This window comes from Lemur catta, chromosome 9, assembly GCF_020740605.2.
Source record: "Lemur catta isolate mLemCat1 chromosome 9, mLemCat1.pri, whole genome shotgun sequence".
NCBI classification, from domain to species: domain Eukaryota; kingdom Metazoa; phylum Chordata; class Mammalia; order Primates; family Lemuridae; genus Lemur; species Lemur catta.
In genome coordinates this window covers 52,109,418-52,133,236 of record NC_059136.1, presented here as the reverse complement: position 1 = coordinate 52,133,236, position 23,819 = coordinate 52,109,418, and the positions used below count along the sequence as shown (strand labels likewise).

The 23,819-nt window shown below is 36.1% G+C and overlaps 1 protein-coding gene across 2 annotated transcripts in view; it reads right to left on the bottom strand.

Annotated features, from left to right (window-relative positions):
• The window catches only part of ANGPT1 (angiopoietin 1), a 233,485-nt gene that overhangs the window by 89,112 nt on the left and 120,554 nt on the right, over positions 1-23,819 (bottom strand). For both annotated transcript variants that reach the window (XM_045560910.1, XM_045560911.1), the window contains exon 2: positions 1,755-1,910. In XM_045560910.1, the coding sequence (XP_045416866.1) occupies positions 1,755-1,910 (156 nt within the window). The remainder of the gene's footprint in view (positions 1-1,754; positions 1,911-23,819) is intronic.

The window sequence follows — 23,819 nt, the reverse complement described above, 5'->3', positions numbered from 1 at the left end:
GCTTCATATATTCTTTTTTCTTTGAATTTTCTGTACTATTTTCCAAAAGTACATATGTCTTGGCCTTAAGGATGCAGACAGAACAAGTTGTCTATTAAAACCTTATATAGCATGCAACTTAACAGTGTGAAGATTAACAACTTAACAATGGGACATTTTTTTCCTAGAACTACAATTCCTAGGTGGAAATAGAACAAAAACAATCCAAGATAAGGTTTTGGGGGATGGAAAAATTAAACAAAACCCTGCCATTTATGTCATAAAATTTATTTTAACAGAGATCTATAAAAATTTCAAATGTGCAATCAAGTAAGATATACTGTGTCAGTTTTTGAATATATGAGAGTGTTTTGTAGGAGAGGATGAGCATTCTGTTCTAATAAAAATAAGAAAAAACACAATCACATTATTTATACCACAAGAAGCCAATATGCATAGATTATGAAACTTATTTAGTGTGATGATAAACAATTAAAGTCTTATAATTTTTAGTTACAAATTTTCCCCCATCCCTCATGCTGATCTGATGATAATGTGCAGCAAAAAAAAAAAAAAAAAAACATTTCTAAAGCCTATGTGATTCATTCCTCCAGTGCAGTCAATACTTAAGTTCTTATTGATTATTAGTACTAGTTAATTACTAGTATTACTAATCAAGGAGGATAGAAAAGAAGAGAAGTGAGTCTGGAGTTTGAGTCCTAGATTTTATTCACTAGCTGTATCAATGTGAGAAATCACTCAAACTCTCTGAACTATCTACTGTAAATGATTTTCATAAAAACCATTTGTACATGGGAAAGTTGTTTGTGTTATATAAAATGCTCTGTCCACATAAATTAACATTGTTATTTTTCTTTAAATATCCACATATCTGTGATGTCATTAACATAAATGAAATAAATTAGAAATAAGGTTGCACCTAATTTTTGGATTGACATATTTCAGCCAGAAATATGCCAGAAATCAACTACGTTGAGATAGTCATCCCCTGAGTTGCAGAATGATACCTGAATGACCATTTTCATAGCTAAAAGGGGACCAAGAGATCATCTCCTAGTCATCAAATTGATATTTGCTATTTGCACTAAACTGTGATGGTGGGTTTGCGACAGTGATGACTGAAGAGCATCCTTAGTTTTTACTGATTTGTACTCAAATAAATATGTCACTGTCCCTGGTAGGGAGATACACACACACACACACACACACACACACACACACACACACACTCTCACTCTCTTGATCAGTTCATTTGGCTTTTCCTTTCTATCCACTGAATGCACAAACCCTCTGCAGGTGCCACAATAACTAGAGAATTACCAGAGACAAAACAAGACAGGTCAAAAATGCACATCAAAGGCACCAATTTAACCCAAATGGTTATTTTGTTTGACACATATCATATCACAGTTGGTAGCTGCAGTGTTTATTTGAATTTAAACACTGATTAGGTCCTTTGCCAGCCGTGTTTTTGCAAAACACATACAAAGTTAAATATACCAAGCCTCATTAAATCAAAAGAAACATGCATAGCATGTCAGGCAGTCATTGTTGTTATTACCAATAAACAAAAGTGTATATGTTTCCCCAATCTGAGTGCTGAAATGTGCTCTGTGTTTATGGAGCAAGCTAAAGGAAAACACACACACACACACACACACACACACACACACACACACACACACACACACAGACACAGACACACACAAAACCTTCCTGGTTGAGTTTGCAGACTCTGGCCCCGGGGGGTGTACCTGGGTCTCAACATCTGTCAGTTTTCGGGTCTGCTCTGCAGTCTGAGACAGGAGGCTGGTTCCTATCTCAAGCATCGTGGCCGTGTGGTTCTGAACTGCATTCTGCTGTATCTGGGCCATCTCCGACTTCATATTTTCCACAATGTAATTCTCAAGCTGCAAGAGATAAAGGACAAAGCATTCTACATTATAAGCAAAGCCTCCCAGTTGGGGCATGTAATATTTACAATGACAAAACAAGATGCAGCTGGCAAATCAGCCATCTGGCAGGGATCCTCTGTATCTCTGGGAGCTGGGGAAATGGAAGCAGAGCACACAGGAATCCAGTTGTCAACAAACTGTTAATAAACTGATACATATACATAATAATCACAATCATGATGATAATATGCACTTGTATTATGCTTTCTGTTGTTGGCATTATCTCATTTAACCCTCTCAGCAGAGATGGGAGTTAGACACAGTCAGTGTCACTGTTCTGTTTATTTTATAGCTCAGGCAACAGAATCAGAGAGGGTCAGGGAGGAACCCAAGGTCACCCAGCACAAATGCAGCAGAGTTCATATAATAATTTAAATCTAAATCTTGGTGCTCTGATTTTTCCATTACACCATGCTGACCACTCATCTCAGGGAAATTCAGCCTGCTGCTTCATTTTTTGTAACGATAAATAAAAAATCACGCTGCATTGGGAGAATGAGGAGTAGGAGGAGGGCAGCCTTTAAGGGGAATATTAACATATAAATGACGAGGTATGGAAATGAGCTGCAGAGCCTGAGAGCCAGCTAGCTATAACCATTCTCCATGCTCCTTTGCAAACTCAAAAGTAGGCAGCCCATAAGTTGGTCTTAACTCTTCTTGCCTTGGGTAACATTTAGTCCTTTATGGCACCATCATAGAGAACACTATAGTTGTAAAACAAATGGTACCATGGGGCCAGGAAGAATTATTAAGTGACTTACTGCAAGGGAGCCTGTTAGGCACCTGGGAGAATAAAGCTAAGCATATGCACTGCTTGACAAATACACAAGAAGCCTGCACCTCCCTGTCAGTGCACTTCATTCTCCCCCACCACTGCGTGGTGACTACATTTCATTACCCAATTACACATGTGGGGAAACTGCATCCCAGAGAAGTCAGGCCCAAGGCCACACACCACAAAAACAGCCAGACTGGATTTGAGCACTGAAGTCCTTAACTCTCATACCAACACTTTCAACCACTTGATAGCTCTGCCAAGTCGTGCTTCACAAGCCGGGTTCCAAATCATTAACAGCTACGTGATTTTCACTGACTTAGTGAACCATAATACATCCACTATTTAATAATCCATAGTAACATTATTATCATGTAATAAAGTCTAAATGTAAATTCCCCTTTGTGAAACTTTGGCAGGTCACTTTCTAACATCATCCCTTGCTTATTTCTATTTATCAAATATGAATCTTCCCTAAGCGAACATAAATTTAAGTTTAGAATCAAACTCACAAAGCTATTAATAAATTCTGAATCTGTTCTTGGTCAATATAAGATATTCCCCTTCCTTCTGTATTCCAAGTTAGACATGGGGAATTTCAACCCGTAACATTTTATTGTAAAACAAACACAAAATAGATTAGAATAAATATCTGAAAATTATTTTAATAAATTTAAGGTCTCTGGGCCAAATCGTGGCTTTATTTCAATTGAACCAACGTATTTAAACGACAAGGGAAGGGTAGAGGAAAAGAGGGTAGGTCAGAGTAATAAATATCTGTCAGTTTGGATTCCTCATCATGTGTTCTCCTTTTCCTTATCACATCCCTTAACTTTCTTTTGGGAAATTATCTTTCACCCCTTCCAAACAAATGCTTCAGGTAGTTTTCTCCCACCTTAGCTTCAGGAGCAGGTACATGTTTGAGCCTGGCAAACCATAATGTTCTGCTCTTACTTAGCAAGTGTGAGTTATTCAAGAATGGAAAGATATTGCAAAGTAAGGCTATTAAGCCTCAGTTTTGGAATTTTGTCAAACTAATTTTCAAAAGAACTTCTTTTTTCTCTGTGGTTAGTAAGGTGGTAACATATATATGCCTAACAAGGTTGATGCCCATTTTGCTACCACAAAACCAGAGCCAGCTCAGAAAGATAGCTAGGTAGCTAGATAGACAGGTATTATAGATAGATATGATAGAGCCAGGTGATATGGATAGAAGGATACCTTTTGAGCATGTGGATCCAGCCATGTTTTTAGGTAAATGCACCCTTGGTCATTCACTTGTAAGTTGCATGATCTAATAATCTCCCCCTGAGCAGCCAACATTTTTCCCCTTCAATTACATTGATTTAGGTTTTTAACATTTACAACCAAATGTTTTGACTATTACATTTGATAAATGTTTAGCAAAAGAAGGCTCAGACAGGGAAACATAAGCAGCATGTTCCTTACTTGTCCAGATTATTTGGACAAGGGAGTATGTATGCATATACATGAACGTGCATAACCTAAAAAACGGCAAGAAGTAAGTTTTACTGTGAAGATAATACCAGTCATTTATAGCTGACATTTATTAATTGCCTGCTATGCAGCAGGAACTGAGCTAAGTGTTTTCCTTTTATTAATATAACTGCACTTAAACCTCACAGCAACTTTATGTGTTTTATAGATGAAACTATTGAGGCTTAGAAACCCCAAAACAACTTGCTCAAGAACAGGCAAGAATTCAACCCCCAACTCCAAAACCCATATTCTTAACCCCTAGTTTATTCAGCCTAGCACTACTTAATTATTCTATGTTATAACCACCCCTAAACCTTGAGTGTTCATCAAAACGACATGGAAAGAATTTAAAATGCAGATGGAGGTACAACACACCAGAAATCTTCAAGGGTGCATACTAGGAAACTATATATTTTATAAAGCTTCCCAACGTAATTCTAATTCAGGCAAAGGACCAGTACTTCTCAAAGTGTGGGCCATGAAACAACTGCTGGTATGCTAACTGTCTGTGATCAGCTAGCCATGAGATGGGAACTTTGTGCCAGAATGTAAATTATCTATCATGAAGAACACTGTTTAGTTCACCTGATATATAGAAAAAGCAGCCCCATTTGAGTAAAAAATAATTAACTAGAGTTATATTCATGCTACTTATCATGGCAGCCCAAATGAGAATTTTAGTATAGGTTGGGGACATATATTATCCATGTCTGTACATGAGCAAACTTTCTAAAAGAAAAAAGTGATCCTATAATTTACATTCTGGTGCAAGCTTCTTACTTTGTTACAAAATGACAACAATTTCCTTGAGTAGCACTGATTTAGAACATCAGAATTACTCTGCTATGTCACACACACTGCTTAACAAGAAATTTGGTTTCCTATGCAGATTTCCCTTCGGAGAGACAATTCACTATCAGTGAACTCCAATACAGGATCTGTTTGATAATTTAACGTCAATTTCTTATGCAGCTGGTTAGCAGGAGTCAGTCCCCGGAGCTTGACTTGCTCTGAGTATTGTAACAGCCACGGACCCCGGTCTTCATAGAGGAGGACAGCCCCTGGTATAGGTCATTACATCAAGGTTCAGCTGCTTTGCGATCCTATCTATGTGTCAGATCTTGATACTGTACTATTATGCTTTTTTTGATACTATAAAATTAACACTGGCAAAGCAAAATAACTGTTTTATACTAGCATTCATCACAGCCATAAGGTGCCTCTCAGTTCTGCTGACCATGTTGTAGAAATGAAGTAGGTCTCCAACCTATACTAAAATTCTCATTTGGGCTGCCATGATGAGTAGTATGAATATAACTCTAGTTAATTATTTTTTAATCAAATGGGGCTGCTTTCTCTAGGAATAACTGCCTTTTAATGCAAAAGGTAATGGCACACTTAAGTAGCAAGAACCAGATGTAGCTGATTTAAAGGCCGAGGAGAGAGGCAGAAGTCAAACATACAATGTGTGATTAATAAGGAGGACTGCTTTCATCTTATCTCTAAACATTCCTCTGCAGATGTATAACTGTGAAATCCATCTTGATGTGCCATATCAGCTAGCTGCAGGAAAGAGTTGTAACAAATTTGATTGTCTTCATATATATCCTACTGGTTTTTAAAATATATTTACAGAAAATGATGGCTACCTTAAGGTTTAATATTTTATAAACATCCAAGATGTGAATTTCAAGCTTAGAAGATGCTGACCACAAGAACAGATGAGTTATAAAAGAGTCTCCCAACCTGAATCATAAAATTATTTGACTATACTGCTACTCCAGAGTTTTATAAAGTATTGTCCAAAAGACTAGGAAAAGGATATATGATATGATTTGAAAAGAGATGACATTTGATTAATGATGATTTTTAAGCAAGGAAATAATGTTATATTTGTAAAGTGATTTGATATTTACAAAAGAGATTTCATATACATTGTCTGATTTGATCTTTATGCCAAACCTATAGGGAGAGAACTGATTCCATTTTATAGCTTTAAGAAACAGAGGCCTCAGCTGACTTCATGGAGATCAAAGAAAAGTCAGACATCAAAGAAAGTTCTAAACTCTATTTTCTGATGCTCCACTAGCCTCAGAGTTGTGGCAAGTGCTCAGTTATTGGATTGGCTGGCTGGTTGAATGACTGATTAATTGATTGGTTGATTACATGTTTAGCCAGCTCTTGAGTATGCATTTACTTATTCCTTTGAAAAAATCATGCATCAATAGAAAAGGATCACTTTCACTACGCTTCATCATATTGGAGACCATGTTAATTAGAGGTGAGATCAGAAACTATAGGGCCAGGTATGTGGAAAGTTTACTTTGCCAATACTTTTAATACAAGGGGATCATTAAACATTCTCTCGTAAGTTCCTACCTTTTTTCTTAGTCACATAAGTTTGTTTTGTTCTGCCCATTCTATTTCTTACCAACCATTGTTAAATATAACAAAGGGAATAGGAATAACTAAGCCTCTAGTGAGGCTAACTATGTGCCAGGTTTTACAAATATGTAGTTGATTGAATATCTGCAACAATCCGGATACTGTATTACTCGCCTCATTTCACTGATGTGTAAACAGAGGCTCACGGAAGTTAAGGAAATTGTCTAAGATCCACATGATGACTTGGTAGCAGAGCTGATATATTGCTTTTGAAGAGGCTAGATAGATTACCCAGCAGGCTGTGCCCCATCCGAAAGGAAAGTCTTCCATCAAACACAAGCATGTTGCCACCAGTGTTATAGACAAATTCTGATAACACAATATTCGTGCAGGGAATATGTAAAATGAAAGCTACAGAAATGATGAGCTGAAACTTGTTCAATGATAGATCATTTTAAAATTTTTTTAATTTAAACATTTGCACACTATGGCTGTAAAATCCTGGGAAAGGTTATACATGGTGAGAAAGGAAATAATCCAGTCAACTGTATGAGAAGTAGTATTATTGAATAGACAAAGACAAAATATTTTTAAGAAGTTAAGATTATCGGCCAATTGTAGCTCACTCATAAATGGCCTACCCTGTCCTTTGCCCAATGACTAAAGTGGAGAATTAATGCTATCCTTCTCCATTATGAGAGAGAGAATTTTGGGAAAGCTCTCTTACTGGACTCTTAAAACCCTTGGTACTTCATGTTCATGAGAACCAAAATCTGTGTGAGATTATGACATGTCTTATATGTGAAATGCATTCCCTATCATTTCACTCCAAGAGATCACTGCAAGGGAACTCTTAAACCAAGCCTATCTTAAAGCACAAATAATATAATTTCTCCATGTAATTCTTAAGAAAATAACATTTTAAACCCTATAAAAATTGACATAGGCATTGTTTGCTTAAAATATGTTGTAGATTAAGTGGACCCTCATTGAATGTTGGTGCATATGGTATTACTCAGTTATGGCAAAACAACCATGAAATAAAGTAAAAGGGTAAATATGGGAAAGCAATAAAAAGGTAAAACAATGTAAAAAATGCCTTAAATGTTGATGGTTTTATCTAATATCACTGTTTCATAAATCAGTGGCAATATTGAAAATGCAACTATATCTAGGTTTATGGCTTTATAAAAAAGATGGCTGAGGCCAAATATATTATTTGCAGGAATTTCTATTATTAGATCTCCAAACACACTGTTTCTTTTACCAAATGGAGAAGTACATTTGTCTTTTTAGACAATAGATCTATTTAGCTAATATTCAAAATGGTTTCTGGACTGATATTCATGACATGGACCCCATTTCTCATTTTGATATTTGAGGAACACTTACTATTTATGGAAAAAAGAAAACCATTAGTATAAAAGAGCTGAAAGAGACATTAACTATTATGAGCTCCAAGGATCTCATTTTATAGATGTGGTGACTGAGGTTCAGAGAGGTTATAGAAAGCAAGGTGGAACAGCTAATCAATGTCAGATGCCAGGCTGTGGCCCCTCAGTGTGTGTCAGACTCACGTCAGGCTGAGACGACAGCAAGGGCTGTCAATGCTGTTGGCCCACCCCACGTTCCTTCTCCAATTTCCTGGTTCCTGCTACTTGCTTTATCTTTGCTGGCTCCTGATTTTGATGTCCCCTTTCCCAATACCAATTCATGCTCCATCAGTTTTAGCAGTCTTGACTTTCTTTTCTGGACTCTGTTCTTGCTTCCTAGCACTGATGTCCACCATCTGCTCCTGGGTCATTGAGTCTCAGTAACCCCTTGATTTTATTCTGCTTATGCATCACCCCACAAGTGGCCCAAACCAGGACCAGACAGACTCTACTATCAGTTCAGACTTATTACACTCTGCATCCGTTCAGTTGACTCTTAGCATATGTGTAATAAATATGTACTGTGTACTAAGCCTGGTGCCAGTTACTACAAGTACAATGAGTTGAGCCTGGAAGGAAATAGAAATGTGTAGATTGATTGTTTCAATAGAGTTAGTGAATGCTGTGATGGAGTCTACCTGTGACTGACTACATTTATTCCTGTAAATAGGGAGACACTTCCAGTTACTGGTGTTAATCAGGTGAGCAGATTTTTGTTATATCACCTCTAAAGAAGCAGTAGCAGCACCCGCATTGAGACATATGGAGAAGATATCAAGGGCACCCCAGAAAATCCCCTATGAACAAATTCTCCTGCGATCGCTTTTCTTGGTCATAACTCTTGTGAGACCACATTTTTGTGGCTGATGAAAGTTGCCAAAGTCATTCACAGTGCCCCAGAGTTGGGCCAGGACCCAGGAAAGTCATTCTCTCTTTGTAAACAAACGAGATGTCTCCTGTGCCAAAACACATTTTACTAGCCTGGCACCTCTCTTCCACACCCACCTTCTCACACAAGGAAAATGTCAGAGTCATGAAACCTTAACAACATTTGTGCCTGCTTAATTTTTCCCTTTACCTTTTTAAAAAGGGAGATGGCACATTAAGAACACAGTCAGCCAGGAGTCAGGATATCTGGATTTTAATCCAGGTACTATCATTGATTTACTCCATGAACTTGGACAAGTCACTTAAGCAATTTAGGTTTAAGATCTTCATCTATGAAATGAAGGGCTGGATTTGATTATTTCTAATGACTCATGAGGCTCTCAAATTTCTTGATTTAAAGCTTCCTTTATAAAGTATAGGAGTCTATAAGATTTGAATTTTAATTTATTATAGAAAATTGAAATATGAATATATATATCTATAAAATATAGCATACATATCCTTAATGGAAGTAAAGAAACAATGATACCAGAAATATAATAGAAAAGCCCTGGATCAAATCTCTATAGCAGGCACATCTGTTTTAAGATAAAAAGCTAGAATTTCTGAATCTCTTAATCCCCAGGCATCATTCTGCTCTAAATATATTCCTTGTTTTTCTCCAAAACAGCTTGGCCTTTTCCTATTTTTTTTTTATTGCAATGAATGGCACCACTATCACCTACCCATTCATCCAAGCCATAGGGAATTACCTTGACTCTTCTTCTTCATTTTCTACATTCAATGAGCGCCAGATTGTGTTGCTTTAGTCTCTTCTCTTGAAGGCTAAGTCCATTCCACTCCCCTCTTCCTTCTCTCCCTACTACATTACTTTATCCTCATAGCCACTGACTAAGGTCAGACTCTCATCATTTTTCTTCTGGATTTGTTAATGACCCCATAACTGGTCTCACCCCATAACTGGTCTCCTGACTCCAGACTTGCTTCCTCCTATCCATCATCCATGGCGTAGTCAAAGGGATTTATCTAAAGCACAGATTTGGCCTTGTCATGCCAATGCTTAAATTCTTTCAGTGGCTTCCACTACCTGCAACAACTCCTTAATCAGCATAGAAGATTCTTGACAATGCGGACCCTGCCCCTCTCACCTTACATGTACCCTATGCTTCAGACACACCAAATTACCAAACTTATTTACATTTTGCCAAACACACACTATTCTGTTTTTCCCCCCCATGTCTTTGCATATGACTTTGCCCCAACTGGAAGGCTTCTTTTCCACCTCATTTTCCTTTTTCTTGGGCTAGGTCCTGTTTTTCAAAATTCAGGTCAAGCTTTTCCTCCTCTAGGAAGCCTTTCATGAATTCCCTCTCTTTAATTCCTTTCCTTTATACTTCTAGACCATTTCTGCCTTTTTTCTTCCTAATAGCATTGCCCACCACCCCAGTATACCATTAGTTGCCTAAGCACAGACACTGTCTGGTTCAACTTGGTATCACTTCCTATCACTGCCTGGCACAGAGTAGGGCCTCAATACCATTTAGATAAACTCATTAATCATGAATAAATGAATTTGTGTATGAAAATATTGAAAGTCTCCAATTATGAGCTTAGCCTAATTACATTTGTTTTTTAAAGCAGGAAATATCATATTAGCAATTATTAATGATCTCAGGGTAAATGATGCAAAAGTACATAGGTCTGAAGACAAATATTCTCACTTACTGGACCATATCACTCCTTCTTGTCTTACTGTGTATTTCTACTTTGCTTTTCCCAGTCACCTCTACTGTAAGTAATTATGTTAATCAAGTAAAATCCAGGAAAGACATTAAAAACTATGTGTTAATCACAGCCATACAAAAAAGCAAAAGAAGTAAAACTCAATTCTGTTCCTTGAGACTGCTTATAATGTAAGCATGTTACAAATGCTGGAATGAAGGCACAAATATCCTGCCTGCCTGACGGGGTAGAATAAAGAAAAGGATGAATTCTCTAAAAGAGGAAATCAAGGAAGTCTTCCCAGAGGCAGTCCCAAATGAACATGGAAGGGACGACATGCACTTCTTATGTCTCCTGTAATATAAAAAACAATGGCCTAGAAAGCTTGGGGGTAGGGGGATGAGAAAGGATACCAGGAAGGGTATGGCAGGACACAAGGAGCTCTGCTTGCTTAGGCAAGGTGACTCTCCTGCCCACCTTCTGGAATGTGCTTCTCAGGGAATCAAGAGATAAATCAATCAGAAGCAAGGGCATGCTGCTAGGGTCACACCACACACACAGGGAAAGAGCATGACATGAGATTTTTAATATGAGATTCATGCAGAAGGCTCAAGCAGATAAGTTTTGTGTACTTTACTATATTTTCAAACACACTAAGCATAAAGTTTACCCATTTAATAACATATAAGCATGTATGTTGTGTGTATATGTGTGCATACACAGAGATATAAATTAGCACAATTTGCTCTCATACATATATATTCCCATATTTCCAATCCATATGTGTCAAGTTCTACATTCATACTTTGTAATTATGTTCATTTTGTTGTGGTTTATTTGGTTAAGGATCCATTTAAAATAACCAATGCATCACTTTTCTTTGAATGAGGTGTATTTGATGTAAAATTTAATCACTACAGATAATGCCTGTTAAAGTGTCATGGACAGCTCCAGTGTTCTGCCTAACAACCCAGAAATCTTATTCTCAAATTCTGAATTTATACGTAGATGACAGAAAAATGGAAGAATCATAAAGCAAGTGGTATGCATTGTTTTAAAAGTGATCATTTTTAAACTAAACAAGATATTGTTTCAAACAGAAAACTGCAAACATGTCTTCTTTTAATTTAATGCTTTTTAGTTTCTTGCTTATCTGAAATGCAATTTAACCCCCTGCGTGCTACACAAAATACATTCTGGTTCACTTAAGAGAAAGCTTTGACATTTGAACTGCAGACCACCCCAGCAGCTAGTAGGTTGTGGGGGATTGATGGGGTAAAAGAGATGCCACAGGGTAACTCTTCTAAGAAACATCTTCTGCAAACTACATTTTTTTCCTCCTTTGACGAATGACAGTGAAGCAAACAAACAGCTTATGATAATGATCTTTTAAAAGAAACCTCTGCATTTAAATGAAGCACTACAGGACTGATCATAAAATTTAAATACTCAGCAGGTGATATGAGATACTCAGTAACAGAAATTCAAAAGCCTTAATAATTAAGAGATTTATAGATTTCTAGGAATACCATTATTAGGTAGAAAATTGCCATCATTTTACTTTGATAAGTCATGTGAAATTGCAAGGTATTAACATTTAAAATTGAACCTCCAATGAAACCTCTTTATTCAATCTTCTAAATTTTTAGGCTGTTATCACCATTCCATTTATGCTACTTCCTTTCTTGAGATAAAGTTTCTGTTTATCTTTTTCTCTTCTGTACTATGTCTCAAGTTTATGAGTTTTTAATTAATTTTCCTTCATCTGCTTAAGGAAGGCAAAATAAATGGTAAATTTGTGTGTGTGTGTGTATGTGTGTGTGTGTTTTCTTCTACAATATGGGATTACTCAATGGAATGTGCAACAAATTTGTACAGGCATAAAACTGTCAATGTCATTGTATAATAAACATTCCAAAGCATTATGTGTGAGGTCCAACTAATTTTTTCTGAATAATATTTGTTGAGTAGTTCTTATTTAAATTACCGTTGGTCCAAGTACTGAAGAATTATTAGGATGGAAATCAGCATTCAAAGCATAAGAAAGGGGTAATGATTGCTGACATCTTATAAATGAACTACAATCCCTATTTTTTCTCACTTTGATCAAAGGACTACAGACACTGGGCATTGTTTCTTCTTTCACAAAGGCCATTCTGGTGCCCTGGTGATGCTTGTTACATCTCAAGGGCTATTGGATGAGAGCCCACATTACCATTATAATGAATTAGTTTCTCTGAGAATTAACTACACATCACAAGAGAATGAAACTAAGCATGAGTAACTGCAGAAAATACCTGGTCTCATTACTACAAGTATTGCCAGAGGAATTTTGCAAAAGTCAGTTTTAAAGACTCATTAACATAGTTCTGGGAGCTGTAGATCACCTGACAGTGTTCCTCCCAATTTAGTCACCCAACAAGCTGTAAGCACTTGAAACTTTACATTTTCACTATCTGAAAGAAGGCTGGTCTAATTTATTGGAACTTCTAAATCCTGGATTCCTAGAAATATTTTTATACCCATGAAATGTTGATAGTAGATACCGTGAAACTACCATACATATTTAACAGATGTCACACTTTGACATATTTGCTTTGGATGTTTTCCTTTTTAGTAAGAAATAATTCATTACATAGACAACCAAAGCGCCTTCTGTTCCCAATCAGAATTAACTTTATTCTGAAGTTGAGATGGCTTTTACTACATGATTATATACTCAAAATAATATACCATACTGTCTAGTATATTTTCAAGATTTTCAAAAATATTACCTTATTGTATGTTTCTTCAACTCATTTTTTAATCAATATTATGTTTTTTAGACTTAGGCATATTAGCAGTATAATTTCATTATGAATTACAGGACTGAGTTAGGTTTAGTAATTCTAACTACTAATAAAATATTTTTGTATCCAAGATCTAACTTACTCTGAGGAGAGGAGTACAAATTCTATCAGATTCCTGTTACCCTGAGTTCTAGCTCAGATGCAAGAAGGAACAAACTGTTTCTCACTCTCACAAAGCCCCCAGGGTTTCTTCTCTAGGACCTGAAGGAAAAGCTGCGTAATGAATCTTCCCCCATTTAAAGAAGTATCTCAAGAATCCGAATGAATAATTTTTATCCTTAGCAAATAGTTATTTCCCAGAGAGAGCAATTAGGGGGTTGAGAAAGAAAAAGAAACATGTTACCAGAACTAAAAATTGACTCTATAGTTCTTCTCAAATATAAATTACTACATTAAGGTTTTAAAATAATTATGGCCACAATTATAAACACAGCCCTCCCAACTTCCTAGGCAGCCTTGCATTGAATAGACTATATAGCCTAGGTTTTAAGGTACTAAGTGACTAAAATGTACCAGCTTTGCATGGTTTAAAAACAAAACCCTCTTTACTCAACATAAGAAGCAGTATACAAAATGATATATTAAGTATGTTACTAATTATGGTAAGTGTATGCAGACACACATTTGTATGCATTGGAAAATGAAAAGAAACACTGAATTGTGAACAGTGCCTATAGCTGGCTGATGGGAATACAGGTGAATTTTATTTTCTTCTTGAAATGGCTTGGTATTTTCCACTTTAAGAAAAGGAGAATTTAATTTTATATTCTGAAAAAAAAAATAAAGAACTAGAAAAACAAAGAAATGTGCTTAGAATGCATTCATTTTTAGTGGGAACTTATAAACATCTGGCAGAGTTTAGAGGTAGCCTGCTCAGAGCAATCCTGGAAAACACTGCTACCCTCTGTAGATATGCCCCACTGTCTCAGCTGGGTTTTGTCTTCTAGTGTTGCCCACTACCCATCACCCCCAATTCCCTGGCTTCCTAAGAAGTAAAGAAAAAAAAATAAAAGAGCAGAAACAGCCTTCAGGTGGTCTTTACTGAAAGGGAAGAGCTGTGTGCAAAGCCTAGAATCAAAAGCCGTTGTTACTGAGCACTTCTTGTGGGTCAGCCAATGAGCTAAGTTCTTTAGATACTTTCTTTAATTATTCCTCACAGCAGCCCTTTGACATAGGTATGGTTCTCATAGGCTGATGAGATGGCAGAAGTTCTGAGAAGTTAAGTAACATGATTAGGGGCACAGAGCCTAAACGCTGGAGTCTATATTCAAATTCAAGTCTCTCTGATGCCCCCGTCATTCTCTTTCTACTCCAGTCAGCCCCAGATCCTTGGTTACTGCAAAGATGACATACAGGCCCTTTCCTGCCCAAATTACATGTCCTGCCTTTAACCAGGACATATAATCTCCAGTTTTCCACAGCTCCTACCTCTCTTAGGCATAAAACTTCTGGACCTTTTAGCTATTAAGGGTAGCTGCCAAGATCCTACAGGCATTTGAGTTGTCACCAGTTGGAGGAGAAATGAAGGCACCTAACATTTGGTTATCACCTTCTGATGGTAGAAATGTCTTCATATATTTGTTCTCCCTTCACCACTACCATGCATAGGGGTACTGAAAGAATGATTGGGTCAATATTTAGTGGGGCCTTTGAGGCCTTACTAAACCCAGCATAAATATGTAATATAATTATTTTATATGACAAGTTGACTTATTCTTTCCTCAGCTCCATAGCAATATGCTATTTATGGCCACGTTAATTATCCTTGCTGAAAAGCATCAGCACTTTCTTTCATTTACTCAACCAAAACAGAGATACCATTGTCATATGTCATATGGATTAGTACCATGCTAGTTCTCCTGTTCATTACAGTATCACACCTTCAAATAAACAAAAACGTCAACTAAATACGCATTCTAACATTCATATATTCACACTGAAAACTTATTCTCATAGAATGAACTTTAATATTAGGATTTTAAAAAATTTACCAACAAAATCCAATCAATAATAGTCAAATAAGACTTTTTCTTTAGGAAATAATGTTTTCTTGTTTACTAAATTAAAACATGCTGAACTATATCTAAATTGAAATTATTGAACTGAAATAATTTTTCCTCAAAATTTTTTAGTCGTTAAAAGCAAACTTATACTTCAATATACTTATAGAAATTTTACAAATATATATGTATTTTTATGGAATCTTGAATTAAAAAATATATATAGATCTATATAAATCTACATTTAGATAGATTTACATAAATCTATATTTAGATTGATATATTTGTAGAGCTATATATTTATATTGATAGAATATGTGTATAGATCTATATATATATATCTCTAGAATATATGTATATGTGTGTATATTATATACATATAGATACATTTATATTCTATAAATGCATATTTTCTGTATATATATTTATATGAACATATGGCTATATATTCATATATTCTACAGATATATAGATATTTACATGTCTTATATAGATATTCATATATATGAATATATGTATATAGTCTATATATGTATACATGTGTATGAACATATTCTACATACATAGAATATATATGTGGCATGATGTAATAGAATGTAATTATTTTCCCTCAAAAATGTCATGTCTTACCAAGTAGGTATAAGAGCACAGAATGGTAGATTAAATATCAGCAGACACACAGATACACACACATGTACATGGGTATAGGCAATATATATTCACATAATTTTTGATATAAAATAAATGCAGTTCAATCAACAGCTATTGAGTGACTTTCATATGTGCCCTATGTTAACAGGCCTTGTGCCATAGAAATAGAAAGATGCAAAAGATACAGCTCTTGCCTAGTCCCGTCTTGTGAGAAAGATAAACATATAAACAGACATCACTATAATGTGGTAACTGTTAAAATACAAATATCTCATACAAGATTGTGAAAAATATATACCAAATTTGTGAAATCCATGATGCTTTTATTCATATACTCATAGAGAAGAAATAGTGTGGTTGGTCTTCTCAGTTAACTCAGCATGACTGAGCACGTACATATCTTTGAGAAAGTGCAGGCTTCATCAAGCCTCTTTTCGGTCCTGATGTGCATTCCCACCCAGGGCTGGCTGCTCTCAACATTCACAGCTTCATTATTACCTTTTTAATATTAAAATTAATTATTTTAATATTATCATCATCATTATCTCCAGGAAACTATGAAGCCCAAACGTTATAGATCCTAGGATCTCACTGATGCCTTTTGCATTCTTGACTTCTTAAAGCCAAGGATTCTCATGCCAGAGCATGAGATGTGTTATAGAAAAATGTCCAGTGAGTTAGCTGGAAAACCACCATCATATCAAAAAATCACATATTTGTTTGTTCACAATTCTTACAACTTTTTCACCTGTAAAAAAGGAAGAGTCAGAAAATATAGGTAATTTCCCAAAAGACACACAAATGAGGCTCAAGGCAGAACCAGAATTCTTCCCCAGCTTGTCTATGATTGGACTAATGCATACCATGTCTAACAGCCCAGCTGTTAGGATTTCTCATATCAAAAGTCAAGAATCTTTGTGGGCTACCTGACTTCCTCCAAAGTGGGGGAAAGGTCTTGGTGAACTCCCACAGGCAGGTGGAATCTTGCAGCATGCTGAGCTATCTTTAGCATGGTGTTGTGGAAAGATCCCAGAATGTGTCATCAGGGGACCTGAGTGATTTGGTTTTTTTTTACTTATCAGCCATGTGAATTTTAAGGTTTGTTATTTCTGTAAGACAAATATTTATCATCAGTAAAATCATCATGCTAATTATACCTGTCCTAACTGTCTCAGAAGTTTGCTATAATGAAATAGTGTATGTCAAAATATTAATACTTGGTCAGTTGTAAGGTGCCATGCAAATGTCAGATACTCATACTTGATTGTGGTTAGGGTGGAAGAAGCAGTTCGAGAGTCTATTAGAAGTGTGAATTTTCTGGTGTAACTGTGTATACAGTTTCACAGAAGACAATGAACAACTAATATTAACCACTGCATTATTTCTTTTACCAAGTTCTGATTTATACCTGCATGAGAAGCAGCACATGAGAAATGCTGTATGAGAAAGAAGAGCAAGCTTTGGACTCTGACTGCTCTAGGCTAGAGATTGATTACCTGTATAATTTGGAGCCAGTTGCTTTCCCTCTCTGTGCTTTAGCTTCTGTGTCTAAAAAAAAGGAAGAATAATGCACCTGTATTATAGTACTTATTGAGGATTAAACAAGAAAAATCATGAATATACCTATATTGAAAAATAAAATAACAAGATTTTAATGGAAAGGATGGGATTTAAACTTCCTCAGTGGGTGTGGATGTGAGAGATGGTATGGAACAACAAAAAACATTAATGAGAAACTTGTTATTAGAGGCCTACCTTCTTAACGCTTATTAATGTTGTGACTATGAGCAAGTCACTTAACTATTCTGAGCCTCAGTTTCCTTATCTGTAAATACAATAATATCTATGCCAAAGCAGTTTTGTCAAGTTAGAATGACACTATTTGTAAACTGTAGCCATACAAATATAAACGATTTATTACAGCATACTCTAGATCCCTGATACATACTGCCCGTCTAATGCTAAAGAGTTTTACAAATCTTCATTCTTAAAGAATTATAAGTATTTTTCCTTTTAACACTATCTCAGGATATCTATGTATTATTATATGGTGGCCATAAAGTCTGGAAACAGATAATATTATTTTATTCCATTTTATGTTAGAAAGCCATTTATTCTATATATTGACTAGTTTTTACAGACTTTATAGCCACGGGGTATAAAGAAACCTCATGTGCAACATGTGCTAGTTGTTTCAAATCTTTAGAGGGAAATTTCTCCTTGAGAATTTAACCCAGAATTACCTGTAATTATGATTTTGATGATGATTAGACTACGAATTGCTAGGGCAGCAATGAATGAAGTGAAAGACTGCAGTGAGGAAAGTTCCCAGATGTCTTCCATAAAAATACTGTGGGTGTGTGGGGTCTGCAGCAGGGATTGGAGGAAGATTGTAAGAGGGAAGAAAAAGAAACAGTCTTTTTCTTTAACATTTTAAACATTATAGTTAACTACCTGAACATCTGACTTCAAAGCAGATAAATTTTAAATTATTCACATATGAAAATATGCATCACCTTACATAGGATCACAAGGACCTGAAAAGTAACAATATTGCAAGACTTTAAGGTTTTTTTGTTTTTCTGATAAATTGATAAATAGACTGATAAATTGAAGCTGACACATTTCAAGTTACTAATGATAGCTACCAATGCAAAATTAAGACACGATAAATATGACATAGAATAATTCTTTAAAAACCCATTTATTTGTATGGTTCACTACTGGAAACTTGGCAAACTTGACAGGAAAAGCCTCAAATGGTGCTCTCCTCCATGAGAAGCAGTGCCTCGTTAAGACAGATTGATGTTTAGAATTTCATAAACCTCAGGGGCTTAGCACTTCTTTATTTAATCACACAACTAAAAAAGTCCTTGTATTTAATAGGCCATTGCTATATAAAAAATTCCAAATGTGTAAGTCCACTGAGATTTCTGAGCTTCCTGTAACTCTCACCATTAATGCATCTGCAGCCACCAAGCTACTGGGCATGAAGCAATGAGCCGTGTCTTCGCCTGGGGCATGTCTAATGGTGTAACACGGAAAGGTCATGGCTCTTTGAGCATTGGGATTTCATCTTTCAATGGGATTCTAAACAGGAAGAGACTCTTCAACAAAGAAACGTTAAAAGACTTCCAAAACATTCAGAGAGATGCAATCAGTATAAGAGAATAAGCTTGGTTCCCCTCAGGAAAAAATATAAATATAACTAAGGCTAGAGTAGGGGCTTTCTCATTTTTTTCATCGTGACCCACAGTAAGAGGTATAGTTTTAATCAAAACAAGAAACAAATACCCTCCCCCCCCACACATAATTGTGTGTGTGCACATAAATAAGGAACAAAAGTTTCACAAAACAATACTCCAATGACACAATAAATTCTAGAAACCAAGTCTCTGACCCCACTTCTGATATTTTTACATTGTTCAATTTTGTTTTATTTGTACAAGAAGGCTTGACTCAACCCATTTTTAATTTTCCCAACTTACTAATGGTCAGAATGTTCAGTTTAAAAAACACTGAAATGGAAGCTGAAGTTCATAACTACTGTTTATTATGTTCTCACCATGTGCACAGTAACGTGCCTCAGGTCATAGTATTTAGTCCTCAAAACAACCATTGCGGATGAGTGCTATTAAATCTATTTCATAAATGAAGTATCTAAGATCAGAACTTAACTCTGGTTGTGCAGCTGGGAAATGGGAGAACAGGGACTAGAAGTCAGTCCTTTGTAATTCTTACTCATTTTAATTCTTTCTAATTCTTATTTGAATTATACCACCAAAAAGCCAAAAGTTAATATTTCATGGCAAACTTAGAATTCTGGCTAGATTAGTACAAAAGCTATCTCTGGACAATATAACTGGCAAAACCTAAAATATATTTGTTTTTTTTAAAAAAAAAGATCATTGTGAATATGTACAATAAACTCAACGTAGTTCTCCTTACAACATGGATGGGCTCACTTTTTTCTTTTCCCAACAAGGCTTGTTGTCATTATTTTTAAGTTACCCATGGTAGAGCTTATCTGTGTATGATTACATGTAAACACCTCAATTGGATGGACTCAAGCTGATTGTTGAATTTAAAGAGACCATCAATATGGTAATCAGTGTCCAAGACGGTCCGGTGAGCCTTGCCTCATGGTAGTCACACCGTTGCATAGTCTGCTCCTGCATTCTACTAGAGTTGGTCTCTGAGACCAATAAAATATGGCAGGAGAGATGATATGGCACTTCAGATATTACATTATAAAAGACACTATAGCTTCTATTTTGCTGTCTCTCTCTCTCTTGCTAATCACTCACTCTAGAGCATGCCATATTTTAAGAAGCCCTAAAGGGAGACCAACACCAGGTGAATCAGTTTAGAATAGATCTTCTACCCCCAATCAGGCCTTCAGAGACTGAAGATCCTGAATCAGAACCACCTAGGCTAAGTCATCACCAGATCCCCAACTGTAAGAACCTAAGTGAGGTGATAAATGTTTGCAGGTTCAGTTCCAGACCACCACAATAAAGCAAATATCTCAATAAAGCAAGTCACACAATTTTTTTTGATCCTCCAGAGCATATAAAAGTTATGCTTATGCTTTACTGTAATCTTACTAAGTATGCAATGGCATTATATCTAAAACAACAATTTATATACCTTAATTAAAAATACTTTATTGCTAAAAAATGCTAAAGATTCAACACTTGCAATATTGTTACTTTCCAAGTCCTCGTGATCCTACGTAAGGTAGTGAATATTTTCATAATGTCAATAATGTTATAGTTTAATTTATCTCCTTTGAAGTCAGATGTTCAGGCAGTTATGTTATATAATGTTTAAACTGTTAAATAAAAATACAGTTTCCTTTTTTCCCTCCTACAATCTTCCTCCAATCCCTGCCCCAAGACCCCACACACCCATACATCCACAGTATTTTTATAAAGGACTTTCTTTCCTACAGTCTTTCACTTCATTCATAAGCTGGACCACTTAAGCCTTTAGTGAGTCATAATCTTTTTCTCTTGGAGGCCTTTCCTTGATGTTGATGGCTGCTGACTGATCAGGGTGGTGGTTGCTGAAGGTTAGGGTGGCTGTAGCAATTTATTAAAATAAGACAATAATGAAGTTTGCTGCATTGATTGACTCTTCCTTTCATGAAAGTTTTCTCTGTAGCATGCAATGCTGTTTGATAGCATTTTACCCACAGTAGAACTTCTTTCAAAATTGGAGTCAATCCTCTCAAACCCTGCTGCTGCCTTATTGACTAAGTTTGTGTGATATTCTGAATCCCTTGTCATCATTTCAGCAATGTTCACAGCATTTTAATCAGCAGTAGATTCCATCTCAGGAAAAAACTTTTTTGCTCATCCATTTAAGTTTTATCATGAGATTGTAGCAGCTCAGCCAGGCTGCCACCTCCACTTCTAGTTCCCTTGCTTTTTCTACCACACCTGCAGTTAATTCCTTCACTAGAATCTTGAACCCCTCAAAGTCATTCATGAGGAAAGGAATCAACTTCTTCCAAACTTCTGTTAATGTAGATATTTTGACCTTCTCCCATAAATCAAAAATGTTCTTAATGGCATCTAGAGTGGTAAATCCTTTCCAGAAGGTTTTCAATTTACTTTGTGCAGATCCATTAGAGGAATCATTGTCCATGACAGCTATAGCCTTTCAAAATATATTTCTTAAAAAATAAGACTTGAAAGTCAAAATTACTCCTTGATTCATGGGCTACAGAATGGATGCTGTGTTAGCAGACATGAAAACAAGACTAATCTTGTGCGTCACCCAATCATAGCTCTTGGGTGTGCATTGTCAATGGTCAGTAGTATTTTGAAAGGAATCTTTTTTTCTGAGCAGTAGGTCTCAACAGTACGCTTAAAATATCCAGTAAATTATGCTGTAAACAATGTGCTATCATACAGGCTTTATTTGTTGTTCCATTTCTAGAGCACAGGCAGAGCAGATTTAGCATAATTCTTATGCGTCCTAGGATTTCTGAAATTTAAATGAGCATTGTCTTCAAATTAAAGTCACCAGCTGCATTAGCTCCTAACACGAGAATCAGCTTGTCCTTTGAAACTTTGAACCCAGGCATCAACTTCTCCTCTCTAGCCATGAAAGTACAAGACAGCATCTTCTTAATAGAAGGCCATTTTGTCTCTTTCATCTCCATTGAAAATCTGTTATTTAGTGTAGCCACCTTCATCAATGATCTTATATAGATTTTCTGGGTAACTTGCTATAGCTTCTTAATCAGCACTTGCTGTTTGCCTTGCACTTTTATGTTATGGAGATGTCCTCTTTCCTTAAACCTCATAAACCAATGTCTGCTAGCTTCAAAATTTTCTTCTGCAGCTTCCTCACCTCTCTTACTCTTCACAGAATTGAAGAGAGTTGGGGCTTTGCTCTGGATTAGGCTTTGGCTTAAGAGAATGTTGTGGCTGGTTTCATCTTGTATCCAGACCACTGTAACTTTCTCCATATAATAATAAGGCTGTTTTGCTTTCTTATCATTCTTATCATTTATGTGTTCACTTGAGTAGCACTTTTAACTTCCTTCAAGATCTTTTCCTTTGCATTCACAACTTGGCTAACTGTTTGGCACAAGAGGCCTAGCTTTCAGCCTATCTCAGCTTTCAACATACCTTCCTTACTAAGCTTAATTATATCTAGCTTTTGATTTAAAGTGAGAGACATGCAAATCTTCCTCTTACTTGAACACTTAGAGGCCATTGTAGGGTTATTAACTGGCCTAATTTCAATATTGTTGTGTCTCAAAGAATAGAGAGGCCCAAGGAGAGGGAGGGAGAAGAGTGAATGGCCCTTGAGTAGAAGAGTCAGAGCATGCACAAGGTTTATTGATAAGTTCCCTGTCTTATATGGGCACAGTTCGTGCCACCCTAAAACAATTACAATAATAACATCAAAGCTCACTAATCACAAATCACCATGACAGTTATAATAACAAAGAAAAAGTTTGAAATATTGTGAGGAAGTGTGACACAGATATACAAAGTAAACACATGCTGTTGGCAAAATGGCACCAATGGACTTGCTTGACACAAACCTTGAATTTCTAAAAAACACAGAATTTGCAAAACACAATAAAATGAAGCACAAAAGAACAAGTTATGACAGTGCTAAATTTTGGCACAATTTGTTAGGCAACAGTAGATAATTAATGCAAACAGTTACAGCTTGAACTGTGCAGGATGCTATATCCATTGGTTTTTGTCCGAATGTGTTACATAGTACCTTCAATAGCAAAGATAGAGTCCAAAGGTAGCAGATTACTCAGATTAGAAAAACAAAAGGAAAAAGAAAAGAAAACTAAATCATGCATGGTGTAGAAAGGTCGATGGTTCAGCTTTTGAGTCAAACTACACATCATAGACGAGAGGCTAGTGATATAATTTATGAACCCTTGAGGCTCCTCATCCCAAGAAGCTAATAAAATAATTTGTCAGCCAATCTATTAATTTGTCAGTATTTCCTTTACTCTTGTTCTCCTCAATCATTGGCTATTTGAAAAATCATATCCCACTTGAAGCTGAACCAGAAAAAAAGAGCACTGAAACTCATACATGTAAGTTCTGCTACTCTTCGTGGCTTACAGTGAGGAACAGTTGGACTAAACTTGAAAGTAAGAAAAACTGAGCACC